At 43.2% G+C, this 19,060-nt stretch overlaps 1 protein-coding gene across 10 annotated transcripts; it reads right to left on the bottom strand.

Moving 5' to 3' along the window:
• Nucleotides 1–62: 62 nt before the first annotated feature.
• On the bottom strand, nt 63–18,774 carry HHIPL2 (HHIP like 2). 10 transcript variants are annotated; one of them, XM_054195708.1, is made up of 11 exons: nt 18,672–18,752; nt 15,171–15,562; nt 10,621–11,273; nt 9,501–9,644; nt 8,809–9,140; nt 7,270–7,396; nt 6,751–6,896; nt 5,113–5,194; nt 2,551–2,624; nt 1,618–1,700; nt 614–745 (listed from the first exon to the last, which is right to left on the bottom strand). In XM_054195708.1, the coding sequence occupies exons 2-10, from the start codon at nt 15,552–15,554 to the stop codon at nt 1,657–1,659; spliced, it is 1,986 nt and encodes a 661-aa protein (XP_054051683.1). In that variant the 5' UTR covers nt 15,555–15,562; nt 18,672–18,752; the 3' UTR covers nt 614–745; nt 1,618–1,656. The 10 variants fall into 10 exon arrangements, 8 of the variants coding, with proteins under 8 accessions (XP_054051679.1, XP_054051678.1, XP_054051680.1 ...); XM_054195709.1 differs by having other exon boundaries at nt 672–780; XM_054195710.1 differs by having other exon boundaries at nt 709–795.
• Nucleotides 18,775–19,060: the final 286 nt, after the last annotated feature.

The following is a 19,060-nucleotide window of genomic DNA, read 5'->3' as shown; positions in this document are numbered from 1 at the left end:
AAAAAGAAGAGCAAGGTCACTGAGTTGTCTATTTCATATTCTTAGATAAAAGATGCAAGTGCTGAAAGCTGGAGGCACTTAGATTTATTAGACAGGCATAGACAGTCAAATCTTACCAGTGAATGTCCACCAGATACTCTCATAACTACTTATGTCAGAAAAGGACATCAGAGCAGGATTTACAAAGAAACTTAATAGTAGGAGGCTGGTGCTGTTAAGGTTCAATAGAACACAGATAGAGACTGGTAACACTGACGTTAATGGAGGTGCATCATAGGGAGCCAACTGATTCTCTTTTATTTGCTTACGATTCAAAACATTCATTTCACCATCTTCTAAGTGACTTGCTTTTTCTGGGAAATCAGAGAGCTTCAAAAGCTGCTTCTTAACCTACTCTCCTTCCTCTTTTTCAGTTTTTCCTTAGCTAGTGCTGCTTTCTTTGGAAGAAGCATCTTGTTTCTGGTTAGGTGGGAGCTCTTCTTTTTTGCCAGAGGAGGTGCTGGTGTAGTTCTGGAAGTGTGTGAAACCTTTTCTTTCTGCGTTGGCCTATGATGTTTAGCCTCAGCTTTGATTTTCTGTCTCCTTTTACCAGATGGAGCTAGTTTCACTGTTGGTGCTTTTATTTTGGTGGATGAGGTCTTTTTACCTTTCTTAGAAGAAACTGTTGGGATGGCTGCAGTGGGGGTAGAAGATTTTTTCAGAGGCTTGGCTGTTGAATGTTCATTAAGCAGCTCAAGGACAGTCTCTGAGGAAAGTAATTAACATGGTTCAGCATCCCTGCTTCAAGACAAAAGGCTAATTCAGAGATGTGACTGATACAAACCCTTATTAGAGCTACAGTTAAAAATAGCTGACATTCTGAAAGAAGAAATACACACTATATAAACCTCTCTTCTTCCATCAAAAGAGCCTTAGGTTTCTTGGAAATAAAATTTGTTTAATTTTAGAAATGATGAATGTGTATTTAAGGGAAATAAGTCCAGACAGAATATGATGAAACCTTGCACACCTCTTTGGCAGACTTAATAATATGATTTTTTCATGTTACACTAATATCTGGAAGTCCCAGACAAGATAAACTCAACTTGCTCAACACTGTTTCTACTCAACAGTAAGATGTAACCCTGCCATAGTTGCCTGGGACATAGGGTAGAAAAAGGCCAGGAGAAAGGAAGATTGAATCCCCTAGATTTACAGAGACGGGATTATTTGACTCAGGGAGCTTGTTGCAGAGCCAGGGACAAGGCTCTCTGGACTTCCTAGACCAAATCCAATGCCTGAATCAAAGCCACCAGTTCCCTTCTGAGGCCCGTTTACACTATTACTTGGCAACACTTTGGAAAAAAAAAATAATCAGAGACTGGGATTAAGAAAAGGCATGGCATCTAGTAGGTGACAGAAGTAGACATTAAATGGCTGTTGGGGGTTGGAACTAGATGATCTTTAAGGTCGCTTCCAACACGAACCATTCTGTGTCTCTGTGTAAATATGATAATGTAACTTCAAGATTGCACCTGCTGAGTGGTTTAGTTTTTAAAAATGCTGAAGATTTCAGTTGCATGCCTGCAAGATGATTATATGTTTTGCTTACCATTAAATTAAAGCCTAACAACTTACTTGCACGTGGAACGAATGGTATCCGTTTACTCTTTGTTTTCACTGGAACAGGCTTGTATTTACACTTCCCTGGTGGAGCTCTCCTTGAAAAACAGAAAGCCATATGCAGATATCTGAGAGATCGTTGAGGAAGTTTGTTTATTCCAGAGGCACACATCAGTCCCCCATTGTCACTTACCTCTGCTGAAAGAGGCCTGAGAGCACTTTAGGCACCTGGAGTGCAACATAGGTGGAATTTAAGAGCCTAACTCAGGGCTGCAAGCCATAAAATCCCTGCCTGAATAGCAACAGCAGCTGGAAAGCCACAGCTTCTCTTCTACCACCCTTCTGGTCGACTTTCTGCCATCAGGCAGTCTGGACTGTCTTTATCCCATATCGATAGCTGGTTTGTTTGTGTGTATCCCACCACTGAATTCAAGGGCACCGATTAGGTGTGTTTCAGCTACATGCCCTGCTGCTGGAGGCACGGCGCAATGCTGTTTCTAGAAGCCTGGTGAATGCATTGGTTGAACTTCAGACTGTCACTTTGGGTTGTCCTCACCAGTACTGGCTCATGCATCACACCTTGAGGTGGAAGAGTCTCATCCACGCAAACAAGGCTTGCCGGTAACTGTACTTTCCACTTGCAGCATAAGGATCTCTGTACATGCAGCAGAACGTTCCCACACAGCCCCGCAAAAGTTAGTGCCAACTTCAAAGGGTGACGCTCCGGACCCAACATAGTGCTGCAGCAAGAGGAGTGAGACAAAGGTACAGGCAAGGAGAGAGGAAGCAACAACTGCAAAGAAAACGTATCCACGTTCCTCCCTGACAACCTCCCACAGTATAAAAGCACACCAAAAAAAACCCCACATTCTCCCGGTGGTAAAAGCAGTCACTTATTAAACAACAGGAAGGGGGAAGAGCAACGGACCTGTGTTTTCTGGTACCCACCAAAGGAACTGCTGTAGGACAAATAACAGGCTCTTCCAGTTTGGCATGCTTGACAGCAAAAAGCAAAGCATGACCTAAGGCAACACATTTTCTTGTGATTAGTATTCTCCTTCAGACAGGGGCAACAGCCAAGTGCTTCCTCCATACCATTTTAATTAAAAAAAAAAAAAGTTACTAAAGGAAGGTTGTCAGCAGTGCTTGTGGGGTTTTTTTTGGGGGGGGGGTTGGTGTGGGGTTTTTTTGTCCCCTGTCTCTCCTCTCTACATTTTGGGGATTTGGTGCCAATGCAGGCATGCCAGCCACTTTGCTATCTCCAAGAGCACTGGTGGAGAGGCAAGCTGAAGTGAGGGCATGGGGCACTGCTGCCATCCGCTTTCCTGGGAGGTTCCTTGGGAAGTTTGAGTTGCCCTCAGGTAGATGGCAGTGGCCCCGCCAATGTTTTGTAGCAGGCATTTGCGTGGCTTGCAACCCTTGCCAGGGTGTTTGCTCAAGTGTGGGCAGGAAGCAGGGAGTGTTTGGGCTGGACAGACTGGGACTGCGCCCATCAGAGGGGCCAGTTATCCCAGCCACCGCTCATGGTGAGATGGAAATGGAAGAATCCTATAAACAGCACTAAAACACAAAGGAGAAAGGAAAAAATCTCTGCTCGTGATATGATCAGGAGGAAGCCAGAGTGCAAACAAGGATCTGGAGGTGTTGGGGCTCTCTGCTCCAGGGCCAAGCAAGCTCAGCTTCCAGAGGAGCAGTCAAGCACTTTGCACGCCCTGGACAAGCTCACAAAGTGCTTAAGCAAACAGAAAAGAGCAGAACAGCATCCGGGCTAAGGTAAACAAGGGGAACCAGTAAATACAAGAATAAATTCCAAAGAGCCAAGGGCGTAAGTGCCTGGTCCTGCTCTAGAAGTGATGGATACGAAGTTCCAAAAGCGCAGGGAAGAACTGGCTTCTTTCCGGGAAGCCCTTCTCAGCAGTGAAACCATCGCAGTTCTGGCAGGAGCTTGCTGCCCCTTGTGGAGCCATCCTAACACAGAATCTTCATGGTTGGAAAGGACCCTTAAGATCATCGAGTCCAACCAAACAACCTACAATCTCTGCCACTAGAGCATGCCCTGAAGTGCCAAATCTAGACGTTTCTTAAATACCTCTAGGGATGGTGACTCAACCACCTCCCTGGGCAGGCTGCTCCAGTGCCTGACCACTCTTTCAGTAAAGTAATTCTTCCTAATATCTAATCTAAACCTCCCCTGCCGCAGCTTCAGACCATTTCCTCTGGTCCTGTCATTATCCCCTTGGGAGAAGAGGCCAACACCCACCTCTCTACAGCCTCCTTTCAGGTAGTTGTAGAGGGCAATGAGGTCTCCCCTCAGCCTCCTCTTCTCCAAACGAAACATGCCCAGCTCCCTCAGCCTCTCCTCATATGACTTGGTCTCCAGACCCCTCACCAGCCTGGTAGCTCTCCTGCACCCTAGTCCTGCACACCAGGCGGGAAGTCTCCTGGAAAGGCTCCCACAGGCTGCTTGTGAAACAGAAAGCTGCATTTCTCACTTTACGGTGGGAAAGAGGAGAGGATTTATCATCCTCATAGTCTTCTCGGTGCATTAAGGAGTGGCATAGGAACTGCAGGCCTTTTTTTTTTTGGTGAAATAGAGCATGCTCAAGCTCCCAACGTTCATGCTAGCTCACAAATTTATTTTTTTTTTTGCTTTAAAATGTTACAATTCAAAAACTTCCTGGCAGACAATAAACTGTTAAAGGCAAGAGACTCCTCAAGTAGTTACAGCAAGTAAGAGACTCAATTTCCTACTTCCATCACCTGAGTTTGACTGAACTATCTAGCTTTGGATTTAACTGTCCAAGAAAACATAACTTGTTTTCTTCTTTTTGTTAATGTCTGAGATCTCGGCAACAGCACAGACACATTAGTACTGTATCTACTTTACAGGGTGATTTGGGACTCATTTAATGCTTTTTAGGAAGATCTAAAAGCTCCGGAGGGGAAAAAATTACATAAGCTTGCTTATTATTCTAAAACCAGACTTCAGTAGGGATAACCGTGTAATGGCGAAAAAACATTTTGCTTGGAAAAACTCAGGTTCAGGCTCCAATTATTATTTGAACACCGCATGAACCACCAGGTTCTTCTTTGTGAAGAAAACTAAACTGTGGACAACAATTTATTTATTTATATGAAAGCGCATCACAGATACTTGATGTCATGACCCTGAATGATATGGACTGTCATTTTTAAAACACCACTGTGCAATACTTCAGATATGCACCCAAGGAGAAATTATTTTGATCTTTACTGTCACAGACCTTTACGGTATCTGAACTCTGTCTATTTATGGATGCACAGGTATGATGGGTGAGGAATAAATTCACTAAAACTGACTAAAGTTGCACCAGATGTACAGTGAGCGAACAAAAATCAAGGAGTGGATGTGGAGGTCAGTGAGATTACGTATCAGCAGTACTTAACATTCATTCTACTGTGATAGCTGGAGAATGTATGGTGATTGATTATATAAAAATTTGGCACAGAAGAACATCTTTAATTACTAACCTTGCAGGATCAATAAACTTGTAGAGCGATCCATGTGGTGCATAGGCACTGGGATAAGAAGTAGACATAAAATACAGCTCACCTAAATGGAAGCGAAAAAAGAAAACTAGTTTCAGATTCAAGTGCCCACGCTGAATCCCAAGTTCTCCGTTTCCCTCCTTCCTTGCTCTTCACTAATTCACATGGTCAGAAAAGAAAACCTCTTCAGTCACTCCCTCAGTCACGTCTTACTTTCAAGAGGTGGGCTTTGGTCTTGCCTTGCCTGTGCAGATGGACTCCCAGGGACACCCAGTGATGTCTTGGTTGCAGCAGGATTCCATGCAGAACCAGCAGCCCTGGATCGAGCAGAGTGCCTGAGCAGGACCTTCATTACCTCATGTCAGTGGCCCTCCAAAAGGTTACTTTCGTGTGTATAAATATGTATTTTTTAAACTTGTTTGTACCAAAGAAGCAGCCAGAAGCTACAAACAGAGGGGAAGACCACACAACAAGTATTTAGCCATCTTGTAGTCATACAAAAAAAAAAAAATACCAACAAGGGCTAAATTGGCTAATCCATGGAAGACAGAAGCGTCTTATTTCTGTGTGGTTGCTGAGGACAGCAACTACTCCTCATGCCTTCCCTTCAGCGCCCACTAGAACAATATCCAGGCAAGTTATAGTAGCTTGCAAAAGAGGCAAAGCTGTTGTTTATCACAAAAGTTACACAACGATACCATATTGGTTTCTGAAAGAATAAGCAGTAGAAGAGGCATTTAACATCCACTCACTCCACGTGTTAGAACAGTTTAAAATTGTACATACTTCACAACAAAGCCTGCACCTCCCTGCATATTTGACAGAATATGGTAGCCGGACAATCTAGGATCTTTTCATTACAAGCAAATCTCTTTTCTGCTGAATCGTGAAGCATCAGAGCTCATTAAAGCACATCTGTGTTCTCAAAAAAATTTGCAGTCATTTTGTATTACGTAGCTCTTTGTCAGGAAACTATATGAAAAGTGAACAAAATATGCATTGGTACTTCCACCTTGGTGAGAGATCTGGTCATCGTGACCATAGCAATAATCCTAAGCACTGAGACATTTCCACTTGACTTTCAAATTAGTGGCTTTCCTCATCCCTAAATAAAGCCTTGGTGTATAATCCACAGTGTAAAGTGCTGCTGTTGTGAATAAGTCTGAGGAATTTATACTAAGGAAGAGGTGGAAATTCAGACAAGCTGTAAGAACTCAAGTGAGGATGAGCTGTTACAATGAAAGAACAAACTGCATTGTTACAGTCTTTTTATTAGTGAAACGGCATAAATGAACAACAACAAAAGGACAGGGAAAGGCTGAAACAAACAGGATTTCAAACTCCTTAGAGAACTTGGAGCATTCAGACTGCAAGTTCACATGAGGGTCTGTCTCCTGAGCTCTCCGTCAAGCTGATCTGCAATAGCCTCACAGGGCAGGAGACCTCTCTGAACCCCATACCAACCCTACCTGCCGTGTTGAGATAGCCACAAACCTGTTTTGCAGTGCCTGGTCTCTAGTAGCACGTGAGGAGCAACATATTTTTTTTTTTTACACATTTTCCCTACGCCACAGAACTGGCAGTAGTTTCCAATAAAGGTATGGCTAGCACAATGCCTACCTGCTTCATCCTCAGCAAAGGAGATGATGAATTTGCTATAAGAACTGATCATTCCAGGGAAAGCACAAGCTTTTGTGCTACCAATGCAGATATCTTGCTTCTTCCACTTATTTGTCTTCTCCTCTTCCTGTAAAGCCATAAGTCGACTGGATGAAAAATAAAACCCTGTGTTTTATGTTTCCATTATCAAGATTTGTTCCTGTCAAAATCATGCATTACTAGAAAAAAAAAAAGTCAGTGAGGGCCTTGACTGTTGACTAGCCTTAATGTTTGAATTTTGGAAAAACAGATCTGAACAAAAGCAAACCTATCTTAAGGACTCTAAATTGGAGGAAGTTTAGATTCCAACCAAAATATTGTTATAATCTTCAAACAGAGCCCTTAATCTAATACACGGACATGTGGGATTCTCATTTACTCCAGCTGAAAAGGTTTCAGGATACTCTGATATGCTTATTTGCCCAGATAAGGCAAATATGGGTACAGAATGGGAGCTACAGAGAAAACAATTAGTCTCACCCGTTCATGAAATCACCAAAAATATAGAGGCCGTTCAAGTTGGGCGATTCACATCCTCTGTATACATAACCTCCAGTGACTGACTTGCCCACGTTGCGGCCATATGCAAATATTGGAAGAATGTCATCTGTGAAATACAGAAGCACAAGAAGTAAGAAAATCTACATTGAGAGAGCATCAAAAAGCCATTGCTCTATGACACCAACGGGCACAAAAATGACTAGAAGGAGCAGTACAGTTGAACAAACAGCACAGTTAAATTTCCGTGGGAATTCAGTCATTTACTCCAGGACAGAAAAGACCCGGGGGCTTTAAGGAGCTCTCTGTGTAGTCGCTTATCAAAGCTTAGTTATGATGAGCTTCCATAGCACATAGGACCAAGATGCTCTGCGTCAAGTGAGCAATACAGAAAGGTATCAGTGTGCAGGAAGAACTCTCTTACAGGTTTGTGATTGCACCAATCATTTTAGCAGGAATTGTCTTTACAAATTGCAGTATTTTTAGAAAAGGGAATAAAATCAAGCAATTCCAAGTTAACATCTTCATAGGTTTGCTGACATTCTTAGCATAGAACATGCCTCTGGCAATGTTAAAATTGAATTTAGCCCTTTCTTGGGTTGAATATCAGATCCTCCAAAATTTTAGTTTTGGTCTCACTTTTTTCCCCTGAATCAAGTAGCTTATCTTTAATCTTTAGTGATGAGGATAAAGATCACAAATGCAGTTCATTAAAAGCCATAGATTAGCAGCAAAATCTAATTTAGTTTTGTTATCAATTGAGGATTGAGCCATTAAAAAAACCAACCAAACAAAAAAACTTGAGAGCCATGTGGGTACCAGCACAGCAGAAGAGAAATGTAGGAGGATAACACATACTCTGCCCTTGCCTGTTCCTACAAGTGTTTCAGAAACATCTACATAAGCTTGAGACCAGGTGTTTTCTTCCAACAGCTTAAAGAATGTTATAATAATACCCAGTTGTTCTACCATGCTTTCCAAAGAGCTTTATGAAGACTGCCAATATCTACTCTTTTTAAAGGCAGCGAGTTTATCCATCACACCCACAGTCAGACCCAGAGCAGAGCTTTTGGGTGTTCTGCTCCAGCACCCTACTTGCCAGGACACATGCCTCTTCCACAGGATTTGTTTCAGGATCTCAGCATCAGCCTGGTCCACTCCTTAGCCATAGCCATGGCTCAGAGCTTCTGAAGAGAACACAGTATTGCTTTTCTACTTAAACGCAATCCACTGCCTTCCTGACTTCACTAGGAAAATTCTATCTGCAAAAGACAGCCTTTGACCCTAAACACCTTGTCCAGTGCAGTGTATTCCAGTGCAGGAATTCCCTGAATAAGCAGGGCATCATTTCATACCAACACTATAGGGCTGGGGAGAAGGAATATTCTGCTCTTAAGTAGTAAACAACCTCTTTTTAACACACAACACTGGATTATTTAGCTTCACTGGAAAAATGGAGCTATAGTCTAGTAAATACACGTGTATAATAAAGTAATCTTCTGTAAGAAACTTCTTCCTTACCCAAAGAGGAATTGTGGCAAAGCTTTGTGTCGTAGCATTCAAATCCCTCCTTTGCTCTCCAGCCGTAGTTTCCTCCTTTAACAACAATGTCAATTTCTTCAAATCTGTTCTGACCAACATCCCCACAAAATATCCTCCCTCTTCCCTTTTTCGTGACAGGGTCCCCTCTGTCAACAGCGCAGCGCCACATATTCCTGACCCCATAAGCATAAACCTCAGGGCGGGCCTTGGGATCCGACACAAATGGATTATCAGGAGGGATGCGATAAGGCTTTCCATCAGGGCTTTTTCCATTCACGTCAATCCTCAAGACTTTTCCCAACAAAGCACTCCTAAAGAGAACGACAGAAAAAAACAAATCCTAGCATTAGAGCCAACTGGAAATGAATAATTCTCTCCCTCTCCTCCCTTTCCAAAGGAAAAGTTAGTTGTCCAAAAGAGATAAACCAACAGCTGGTATGTCTTCCAACCTTGTTTAAGTCACAGAAGACTCTTCCCCCTCTCAACAAATTGGGTTCCCTCAGCTTTCAAAAACGTAAAATTCAAATTTTTGAAGTACTGCATTGGACAGACTTGCAGATGCACATGCACTTTTGGGAAGCACTCTTACTTTATTCTTCCACATTTGTCTCATTTCCAAACCCCGCGTCTTGATGGACAAGCTCAAGGCTTTCAGCTGCCCTCCAACTTACTTGTTCTGAGCATTCCCAAATTTTCCAAAAGGGTCTCCAGCTTTCCCTCCATCCCCTGTGAACAGATACATGTAGCCATCCACACCGAAGAGCAGCTGCCCACCATTATGATTTGCAGCTGGTTCTTCAAGCTCCAAAAGATTCCTTTAAAAAAAAAAAAAAAAAAGAAAGAAAAAAGAAAAAAGAAGAGAGAAATAACTCCGGATGTAGCTACTGGAAAGGACTGAGCATTCAGGTAGGCTGCAGAAATATCGCATGACTTCTACAGAAGAAAGCAAGATTTCCCAGCTGTATGGGACCTGTCGGCTTTGTCAGATATGGTGCTGAGTTGCATCCTGGCACAAGGCTGCCTGCCTGCCTTATAGCACAGCTCCTTCCAGGGCAGCATCCCATGAGGAAACATGTTTCCCTTCCCACCAGCCACCCAGTGCTACGGCTGCCCTGTGCGCCACAGCTCTGAGCTGCGCTGCGTTAACACCTCTTGTGCTACACAGCTCACCCACCACCCCGAGCACAGGAGTATCACAGCTCACCCAAAAACATGACTACAAATAGATAATGTGTTCATCTGCAGGGAACACTTGTTGCCGTTTAAACTTTGATTGCAATGGGTGGGTTCTGCTTCCTTATATGAGAAACAGTTGGTGAATTTGAGGGCTTCAGAAGCATCTTATGGTGATTGTGAAACTCTGGAGAAAATAAGTCTGCTATTAACCTATTCTGTTCCATAACTGAGAACTGGCTTTTTTTCTTAGTGGAGGGATGGGGTAGGGGCACACGTGTCAGATAAAAGCAATGTATAGCACTGTAGTGAGTCATCCTTGTTCTCCCAGGGCAGCTGATTCCACAATAGACTTAAGGCTATTACTGCCCTTTAGAAGGCAAGAGTACAAGATAGAGAGAGAAGATGACCTGGAAGCCTAGATCCTGCGTCCTTTTTGCAGCTTCTAGTTTGCTGTGTGACCTTGAGCCAACCTGCCTCTGGTAGCTTTATAGCAGGCCAGTCATACAGCTAGACCAGGGTGACTGGGAATGTGCAGGTTCTGCAAGGGGGAAGGACAGGGACAAAGAAAAATAATTTCTCATTGTGGCGTACAATAGCATTCAGCATGAACTTTACCTTTCTGAGAGTGGGTCAGCTTTGTTGACATCAGATGCTAAAACCTTCAATTCACTGATCCTGATCTTTTCCACCCGGTTCTTATCCATGTATGAGTAATAGATATAAAACTTCCTGTTGTACTTGTACTCTGGATGGAAAGCCATGCCCAGAAAGCCCCTCTCATCCCCTATCCACGGCGTGGCCAGCACTATGCTTTTAATATCCAAAAAGGGCTCCTCCAGACGGCTGCCATCAGGTAGGTAGACCCAGATCACTCCCACCTGCTCAGCTACGAACATGCGGTGGGTATGGTCATTTGCGTGCACCATGAGCACTGGGTTCCTCAGGCCGTTGGCAACCTCAGTCAGGCAGAGCTGGAGGCAACCTTTGTGGTCCTCCACCACTGAGCCCAGGTTGCGGTTGAGGGCCGTGTTCTTCAGCACGTTGGGGAAGCAGTAGTCCTCATCGTGTAGGTGAAGGAGGTTGCAAAAGCACGTCTTGTTTGTCTCGCAGCATTCTTGCATGTGCTTATCACTCGTCAGCAGGCCGATGGCAGAGCGGCAGTTGAAGTGAAACTCGGAGCAGTAGTCAAAACAAAGCCCTGGGAGGTTTCTTAGAGGTGTCCGAGGGTTTTCTGCATCATAGAGATGTGCAGCATATGGGGAACATTCCTAGAAAGTAAAAGAAACTAAATATGTGGCTGCACATAGGAGAAGCCAAGACACCTTAATGGAAGCAAACAGGTTAAAAAAAAACGAAAAATTCGTAAGGCAGAGAACATGACGAGTCACCTTTCAAGTGGAGTAGTAGAAAGTCACTCAGAATATGGCTAAAGGGGATTTAGGGGTCCATAGTTATTTCCTTTACCAAAGCACAACCAGCTGCACTTAAGTTATTCCCAAAAGAAGTACATCTACGGAGGCTGTGGATTCTCCACAACTTGAGGTATTTAAGGAATTGACAGGCAATTTCTTCTTGCAATCTAGCCTTTAGACATTCCCCTTAGTTTGCCCTGCTAGATTTTAAACTAGGTACTTTGTAACCTGTTCTTAAGGGATTGAGAGAAGAATTTAACTCCCTCGCTGCAGCAACCCTTTGCACTATGGAGAATGTTGGCTGTCGTACTTCAGACTTCTCCAGACCAGCAGTCCCAAATCTGGACATATCTTTCCTGTCATCAGGCGTCACTGCCTTTTCCAGATATATTTAAGATTTTACTTTGTTAAGCCACTTAAGCCCATACCTAAGTCTAATCAAGCGTTAGGAAAGAAAAAAAGAAAGAAAACAAAACAGGTACAGGTTCACCCACACCTTCAACACCACACGCAGCTCTGGTCCCCCTTCCCAAAAGCAATGTAGGGGAACAAATCCACAGGGACAGTCAAAGATACAGAACAGCTAATTAAGATGGGACTAAGAAGTCTTGCAGAGAGGTGATCAGAGTAGGGTAACAGGCTGACAGAGGTCTGTAAACCTGTCACAGCTGACACTGACAAGATGCATAGGGGTCACTTGTGCACCCTTTCCCCCAGGAGAAAAATGAGGGAGCACTAGATAGAAGTAGCAGGAGCTGTGTTTAAAAAAAAAAAGGAGGTGAAATTCTGCCAGAAGTTGTAGGTGCTAAAGATGTACAATGGTTAAATGTACGGGCTAAGTTAGTCTTTGGTCTGATGCTGTACGACTTCGATCACGTTCTTGCATGCATAGTATCACTGAAGCAGACTGCAGTTGAAATTTAAAGCTGTTTCAAATAAGTAAATCTCATCTTCTGCAATTCATGTAGCTACCATTGACTCTATATGTGATCATCAGGAAAAAAAAATACCGCAAGCAACATTTCAGTGTCATGTATCTAATGTTCCTTCCAATATCATTAAGTTTTTAGCTGTGCATTCAGGCACTGTGTTTGAATTTGCACCTAAGTTTAAACTCCTCATTTTGCAAAAATTCTGTGCCAAAACTTCTATAAAATGTTCCCATTAAAATCCCACCCCTATTTTAATTAGCATAAAATGGCAGAAGTTAAAACAGAAGCAGCTAAATTCTGCAGAAAGATTGTTTTACTGTTATTTCATGCCAGCAGCCTGAAATGGCCTACCCAGAGATTTTTATTGGGCACATATGTAGGAAGGTAAGTACATAGACAGTCGAAGAATGAAGAACTACGACATTAGTATTTTTTCTGCCTCATTTAACAAATCTAGGGTAGTTATACAAGCACTGACATTTATTTTTGGTGCAAGTAGCAGCTAAGTCCTGCTTAGAACAAGCATAGCTAGCAAAAACAGACCCAGATCTTGCCCGATGCAAACTGAAGCAGCTCTACCAGCAAAGCCAGATTGCTTTAGATGCCTCTTAGAAGAGGCTTGTTAATTTTCAAGAGAAAAATGTCTGGTTTAGAGTGTCAGCAGAAAATCCATGATCCAGAACATCCCCATCTGATCGTCTCATACCTGTTCAGAAGCAGACAGCGCCACTGCCGAAGTGAGGTGCACTCTGTGCCATCCTTCTTGGGCTCTGTGGGACCAGCAGGACTGCTGCAGTCACCGAAACCAGGTTCCTCTGTGCAACGCTCAGCACACCACTCATTACCAAAAAAAAAAAATTGCCCATTTTTTTTACTGTCTGGTTGTTTTGGCACTAAAGGAACACCTAACTGAATGAGCTCCTTTGTTACAATGCATTGCTACTACTCTGGTCTCCCCCAAAAGACGTGAAATAATGCTGTTCTCACTAAATTAGAGCAGGTACTAATAATTCAGGTTTATCAATAAGCACCTACACCTCTTCTTTGGAATTTGGTTTGTTCAAAAGACAAAAGCTAATAATATTATTTTGTCTACCATTGCTTCCGAGTCTAATCTTTGCATTCCAAGTTCCATACAAATAATATCAATGAAAGCAGTTGTTACCAGCAGCAGTTTATCTGAAGTCTTGCCAAACGGAACAGAAATAAGCACTTGGCACAATTATCCTGATCACGTATCTGCATCTGTCTCTTTGTATTTGATGTGGCCCTAAGTACAGGTCAACGTTTCATGGGTAGTGACTACAAACTATCAGGATACTGTGGAGGTGGTAGAATGTAGATACCATTATTTTCCATCCCTTCCATATGAGACCATCAGTAACAATTCAATCTAGCAAAGTGACATCACTAAAACAAAACCATTTGGTAGATCTTTGCTCCTCCACTAATTCAACAGCCAAATACTACGTGCCAGAGAACCCAACCTTATTTCCCTTGTTGTCACCAACTTGAACAAGAGCAGCAACACATAACATAATCACAAGCTCTTCCCCAAAGATCTAACAGTAATCCTACTCTAGAAAGATACGAAAAGAGTAATAACTTATTACTTTTAAAAACATATAAGAAAATATATAGGGTGGGTTTGGGTTTTTGCTACAACATACACTTAAAACAAATGAAAAATTAAATTATGCCCTGCAGAATAAGCAAAGAAGCAATAGGCACATTTTTATAGTCTTTTTTACTACCTGCAACACGTAGAAAAGTCTTCATAACACTAAGACTGCTGGTTCTGCTGGGACCTGTAACACATCTTTTTCTGGTTTACTAACCATAAAATGGCACCCAACCCCGATGCTACTTTTTTCAGCCCTGGTGCTGAAAGGGTGTCCGCTCTGAACCCAAGGAGATGCCAGAATCCTGACAGCATCCAAAAAGATAGGAAACATTTTGGTACACAGATAATTCTAGGGCTAAAGAAATAGTAATTTGAAGAGTTTTATATGTTCTTGGTAAGATTAAGTGTGTGTTTTGGCGGCTTTGTGTTTTGGCAGGCAGTAAGTCCAGCTTTGCGTGACTAACAGTTGTTAAAACAGCAGGTCAGTTCTGCCCTCTAATTACAAGGAGGGGGGAAAGCTCAGGAATAACAGTGCCTTTGGTTCTTTTCTAACTGCACAGCGCCTGTGTCTATGAGCCAGGTGGACAGTGTGCAGACAGCACTAGTGAAAATGCACTGAATGAAGCCTCGGGACCTTGCAGCAGCTGTGAGAAACCATTGCCCCTATTAAATTTTGTTCAACTTTAACAACCGCAGCAGCTGGGACATCCTCCGCAGGACCACAATCAAAACACATCCTTCATGGGGTCCAGGGATCCAAACACTGCCTGATAATTCCTGTATCGTTTGGTCCTGTAGAATTTTTAATCCAGCACCTAGTAGCCGCAAGGAGAAAATAAGTACTGACCTGTAACTTTCCCTTTCATTATGAGAAAATTACTAGAGCAGCAGGATTTCCATCATCACGGAATCACGGAATCCATCATCACCAGAGTTGGACAATGCTTTCGTAAATCATTATTTCTCACAAGCATCACTATTTATTGCCGGATGCCACACGAAGTGACGCATCTCTCATAAAGCACTTCGCAAAATGCACACTGAGGATTAGGCACCGTTACTCCATCAGCCCACTTTTCCCCCACTCTCACGCCTCTTTTCACAGCAACACAGCTAGCTGTAAGAGGCTATCAAAATCACAACTGACCCCCAAGTCAGCCCAAAGCATAGGATGCAGATGCTATTTTTCTGCCCTACCTGACACAGGATATCCTTGATATACGTTCCACACAGTTTACGTCCCCGGGGATCGATATAATCCATGATGTCCCAGTATTTTGCTGCAATGCTGTTGTCTCTCTCCTGGTCACAGCAGCCAAAGTTTTCATAGGCAGAGCAGAACTCCAGGTGAACAGGGGGCTGGAAAGGTGGCCTGTAATCCAGACACTGAGGATGCCCCAGCAGACTGCCCGTCAGGCACAACAAGGAGAGGCAAAGAAAGGCATGTGGGCAAGAAAAGGAAACTCCAGAGCTGCTGATGCTCTTTCCAGTGCATGGCCAAACATTTGCTTCCTTCAGCATAGGTTTCTTGAGGTCAGATGTATAGAAATCCTGGACTGCTTCGTAGTATGGTTCATTCATCCTCCCTGCTTTATTAATTGCCAGACACAGAGCTCAGCATTCACTCTGGTTTGCTTACATTCTCTCTCCCTTTTTCTCTCTGAAGTTTACTACTTGGCAGGAGAGAAACCCTCCGGGCTGCCTCTTTGGTATTTCACACGTCACAGAGCTGAACCCTCCCCTCTGGGCATTTCTCATGCCCCTAGAATAACTCCTAAATCTAATCATTGCATCTGAGTCTAAATCGGCTGAGAAATCCTTCACCAAGAAATATGAACAACAGATAAAAATACAACATATGATACCTATACACAGAACCTGACAATCCCTCCCCGTTTACAAAAAACACAAGATGAGTAAAATAGTAGCTAGCAATTGAAAATGACTCAACTCTTGAAACGCACCAAACTGGGGTCTGGTTTCATAAAGGCTGAGTAAAGGTCATAAAATACAACCTAATTAAGGCAGCAGTTAACCATAGGTACAAGTAATTTCAGGACAAAAAGCTTTACAGGTATATTGCTGTTACCCACAAATCCAAGTATAAATTCAGGGTTAAAATGAGAGGAAATTCAGAAAGACAAAACACATTTACAGCACCAGCACAACCTAAGGTTGACTGATATTCTGTGGTAGCCCTGTACTTCAGCCAATTGATTTTACTGGGTTTTATCTCAGCGGATGTGAAACTGATTTAAAGATGCAGGATGGTTTTTTTGACCACTTTTCCCTCTAGTGAAGAACGCATGAGCGATCCCACCAGTCAGCTAGTGAAGTACGGCATCAGCTGTATACGCAGGTGTCCCGTGTTTATACGCATTGTAAGCAGCCTGCCTTTCCGAGAGCAACACTTCCCTAATGCCGCTCTTCCACAAGCGCACCAAGAGCGCTTTGATCACAACCAAGCTCCTTTTTATCACTTCACAAAAAAACCCAGGTGTTTTCCTCTTGTACACATCGCTACTCATAGCAAGGCAGCAAACCCCACGCACTCAGAGCGCTCATCACCACTGTGCGGCACGCATCAGGAGGCATGAATTAGAGAAGAGCAGCACACCAAAGAGCCCAAGTGATGCAAGGAAGAGGGGTGAGTCGTGCTTTCCCGTGCAGCTGCAGGAATGATCAGCCAGTCTGATGCTGTTAGGACAAGGCTTTAGTGCGTACCCACTCGCTAGACATTTCCATATAGGAAAGCTTACTAGAAAGCAAGGCTTTATGATCTGCTCTATCACTTCTGAAACATTAGTGAGGAGCCAAGCAATTAAAAAAAAAAAAAAAGCAATTAGCTATTTTTCCTCCCCACAGTTCCTAGGAGATTATGGCCAATGCACCTTTTGTAGTGTTTCTAGCAGCTTCCTACTTACTGCTTTCCCTCTGTGGGACACAGACAGAAAGCGGGGAAAGGGAAGCTGCAGGGAGAATCCCCTGTATAGGGACTCATCCAAAACTCTTTCCGCTCTTCCCACACATCACCATTTACTCCCAGGGTCTATCAGCACGTGGCTCAGGGGCAGTCAAAGCGCCCAGTCCTAGCTTCTTGATACAATAAGTGTAACATGACGGCTGAGAATACTCCATGATAAGTCACCTCAGAGTCTTTATTAGGAAACTGCTGTTTTAAAAAACCTCTGGGTTTTTAACCATCACCTGTTTTGCTGTGACTAACTTGTGGCATTTTGACTGTCCAACAGCCTGCCAATAATACCGTCTCTGCTTAGACTTCAATGGACTGGAAACACACCAGTCACAGGATTCAGCACTGTCACGCGATAACTCGTTTTAAATCCAAGTATTTAAATCTGCTGAAGTATCATCTTATCTGTTAATGCTCTCATACATTGGAGACAGTCACTGAAATTAAGGAATTACTTTGGTGTTCCCTGACAATTAGCTTATTTTGCAAGTACGATGAACAGCAAGGATAATAAGCAAGGTTATTTGTGTACTCTTCATTTGTAACTACAACCTACAACTTCCCTATGCTTTTAATTCCTTTAGCATTACTGAGCTCTCTGGGGTAACTAAACATCATCCACCGGTTCAACCCATTCCTATTAAGAGGATGTAAGTGCATCTCTCCCATTCCTAGAGATATGCCACTTGCAGACAAAAACTCAGAATTATTACTGTGAAAAGAACTGCACTTCCCGGTTACTGGATACTTTGGAGCAGGAGGAAACACTCCTTGCGTCTCTCCGATGAGGGCAGAAAAGCTGGAATAGCTTTACTCGCATTTGGCAAGGAGAGAACGCATAACCTGCCACAGAGCCTACTGCTCACATTACCCAAGGACTCCTTGCAGCGGGAAGTCTTTTTGCCCCCCGCTTTGCCCAACATACCTCCTCTCACCATTCTTTAAATGCAACAAGACAAGACTTAGTGGAATTTTTCCATTTACCACCACAGATAAGAACACCAACTACAGAAAACCCCGAAGAACTGTAAACTCAAACCAGTATAAGGCACACAAATCCTCTGATTCCGCAGGGACGACTCCAATGGTAACACATGCACCTCTTTAGTGCTGACAATATGCTTACACCGAGCTAAGCTAAGGCGAGTCCTGCCCCAGTTTCCAGTATGAGCCAGCTGCCCAAAGTACGGAGAACATGGTGGGGAAGAAGGAGGTCAAAACAAACAGGGTCAACATGCTTTAAAGGCAGCCAACACTATTAGTTTGCTTTTCTTGAACTTTAGTAAAGGCATTCTAAGAATAGGAAAGCACAGGCAAGAGCATCAAAAACATGAACGGAACAACAGGGAAAGCAGAGGATAGAACTGAAATGAATTGTGATTTTGTGTAATCATTATGTTAGGTTTTAATATTAAGAATACAAGAACAAGAGAGAGAACAACAGAAGGACAACAGATACTGGGGCTGGGGACCAGAAGATGTGGATTCCCCAAACAAGTTCCTCTGCATAAAGGAGAAGTGAAGAAGAGATGTGCTATTTGTTTCACAGAAGGAAAAAGCCTCACAGAAGTTTTTCACACAGGATGAAGACGTCAAGTCATAAGAAAAGCAAACCTAGACCACAGAATTCAGAGCCAAAGCAGAATATTCCAGTCCACTAGGAATTACCATATCCAAAGTACAACACACAAGCTTGAAAACACAGTATGCACTGAATAACTTACACAGGAAATTCCAGCTCAGAACTTGCAATCTGCAGGTTTGTCTCTGGTATAAGTACTATGGTGTCAGGAAACAGCAAGTTTCTTGCAGGACATGAAAAATCCACGATTCAGATAGTTATGCGAAAGCTGAGACTGTGCTGCTCTTCTACTGGCTGAGTGCGGCATGGTAATTGTAGCACCAGGAGAGAACATTATCCCTGGCAGCAATCCTCCTTCCACAAGTCATAGGAAAAAGCTGTAAGCACAATGAATTAACAGATTTTTCTCAGTGACATCAAGCTCCTCTTTGTCCTCTCATTCTCCTCACCACAGTTTTCTTACCTCCACCCCTGATCCCCTGCTGCTTTGTTGCAAATTTCTTCCTCAATAAAGAACAGTTTCTCAGCTAC

This window comes from Rissa tridactyla, chromosome 3, assembly GCF_028500815.1.
Source record: "Rissa tridactyla isolate bRisTri1 chromosome 3, bRisTri1.patW.cur.20221130, whole genome shotgun sequence".
In the NCBI taxonomy this organism is placed as follows: domain Eukaryota; kingdom Metazoa; phylum Chordata; class Aves; order Charadriiformes; family Laridae; genus Rissa; species Rissa tridactyla.
The sequence above is the reverse complement of the archived record's forward strand: the minus strand, read 5'-3'. Positions and strand labels throughout refer to the sequence as shown.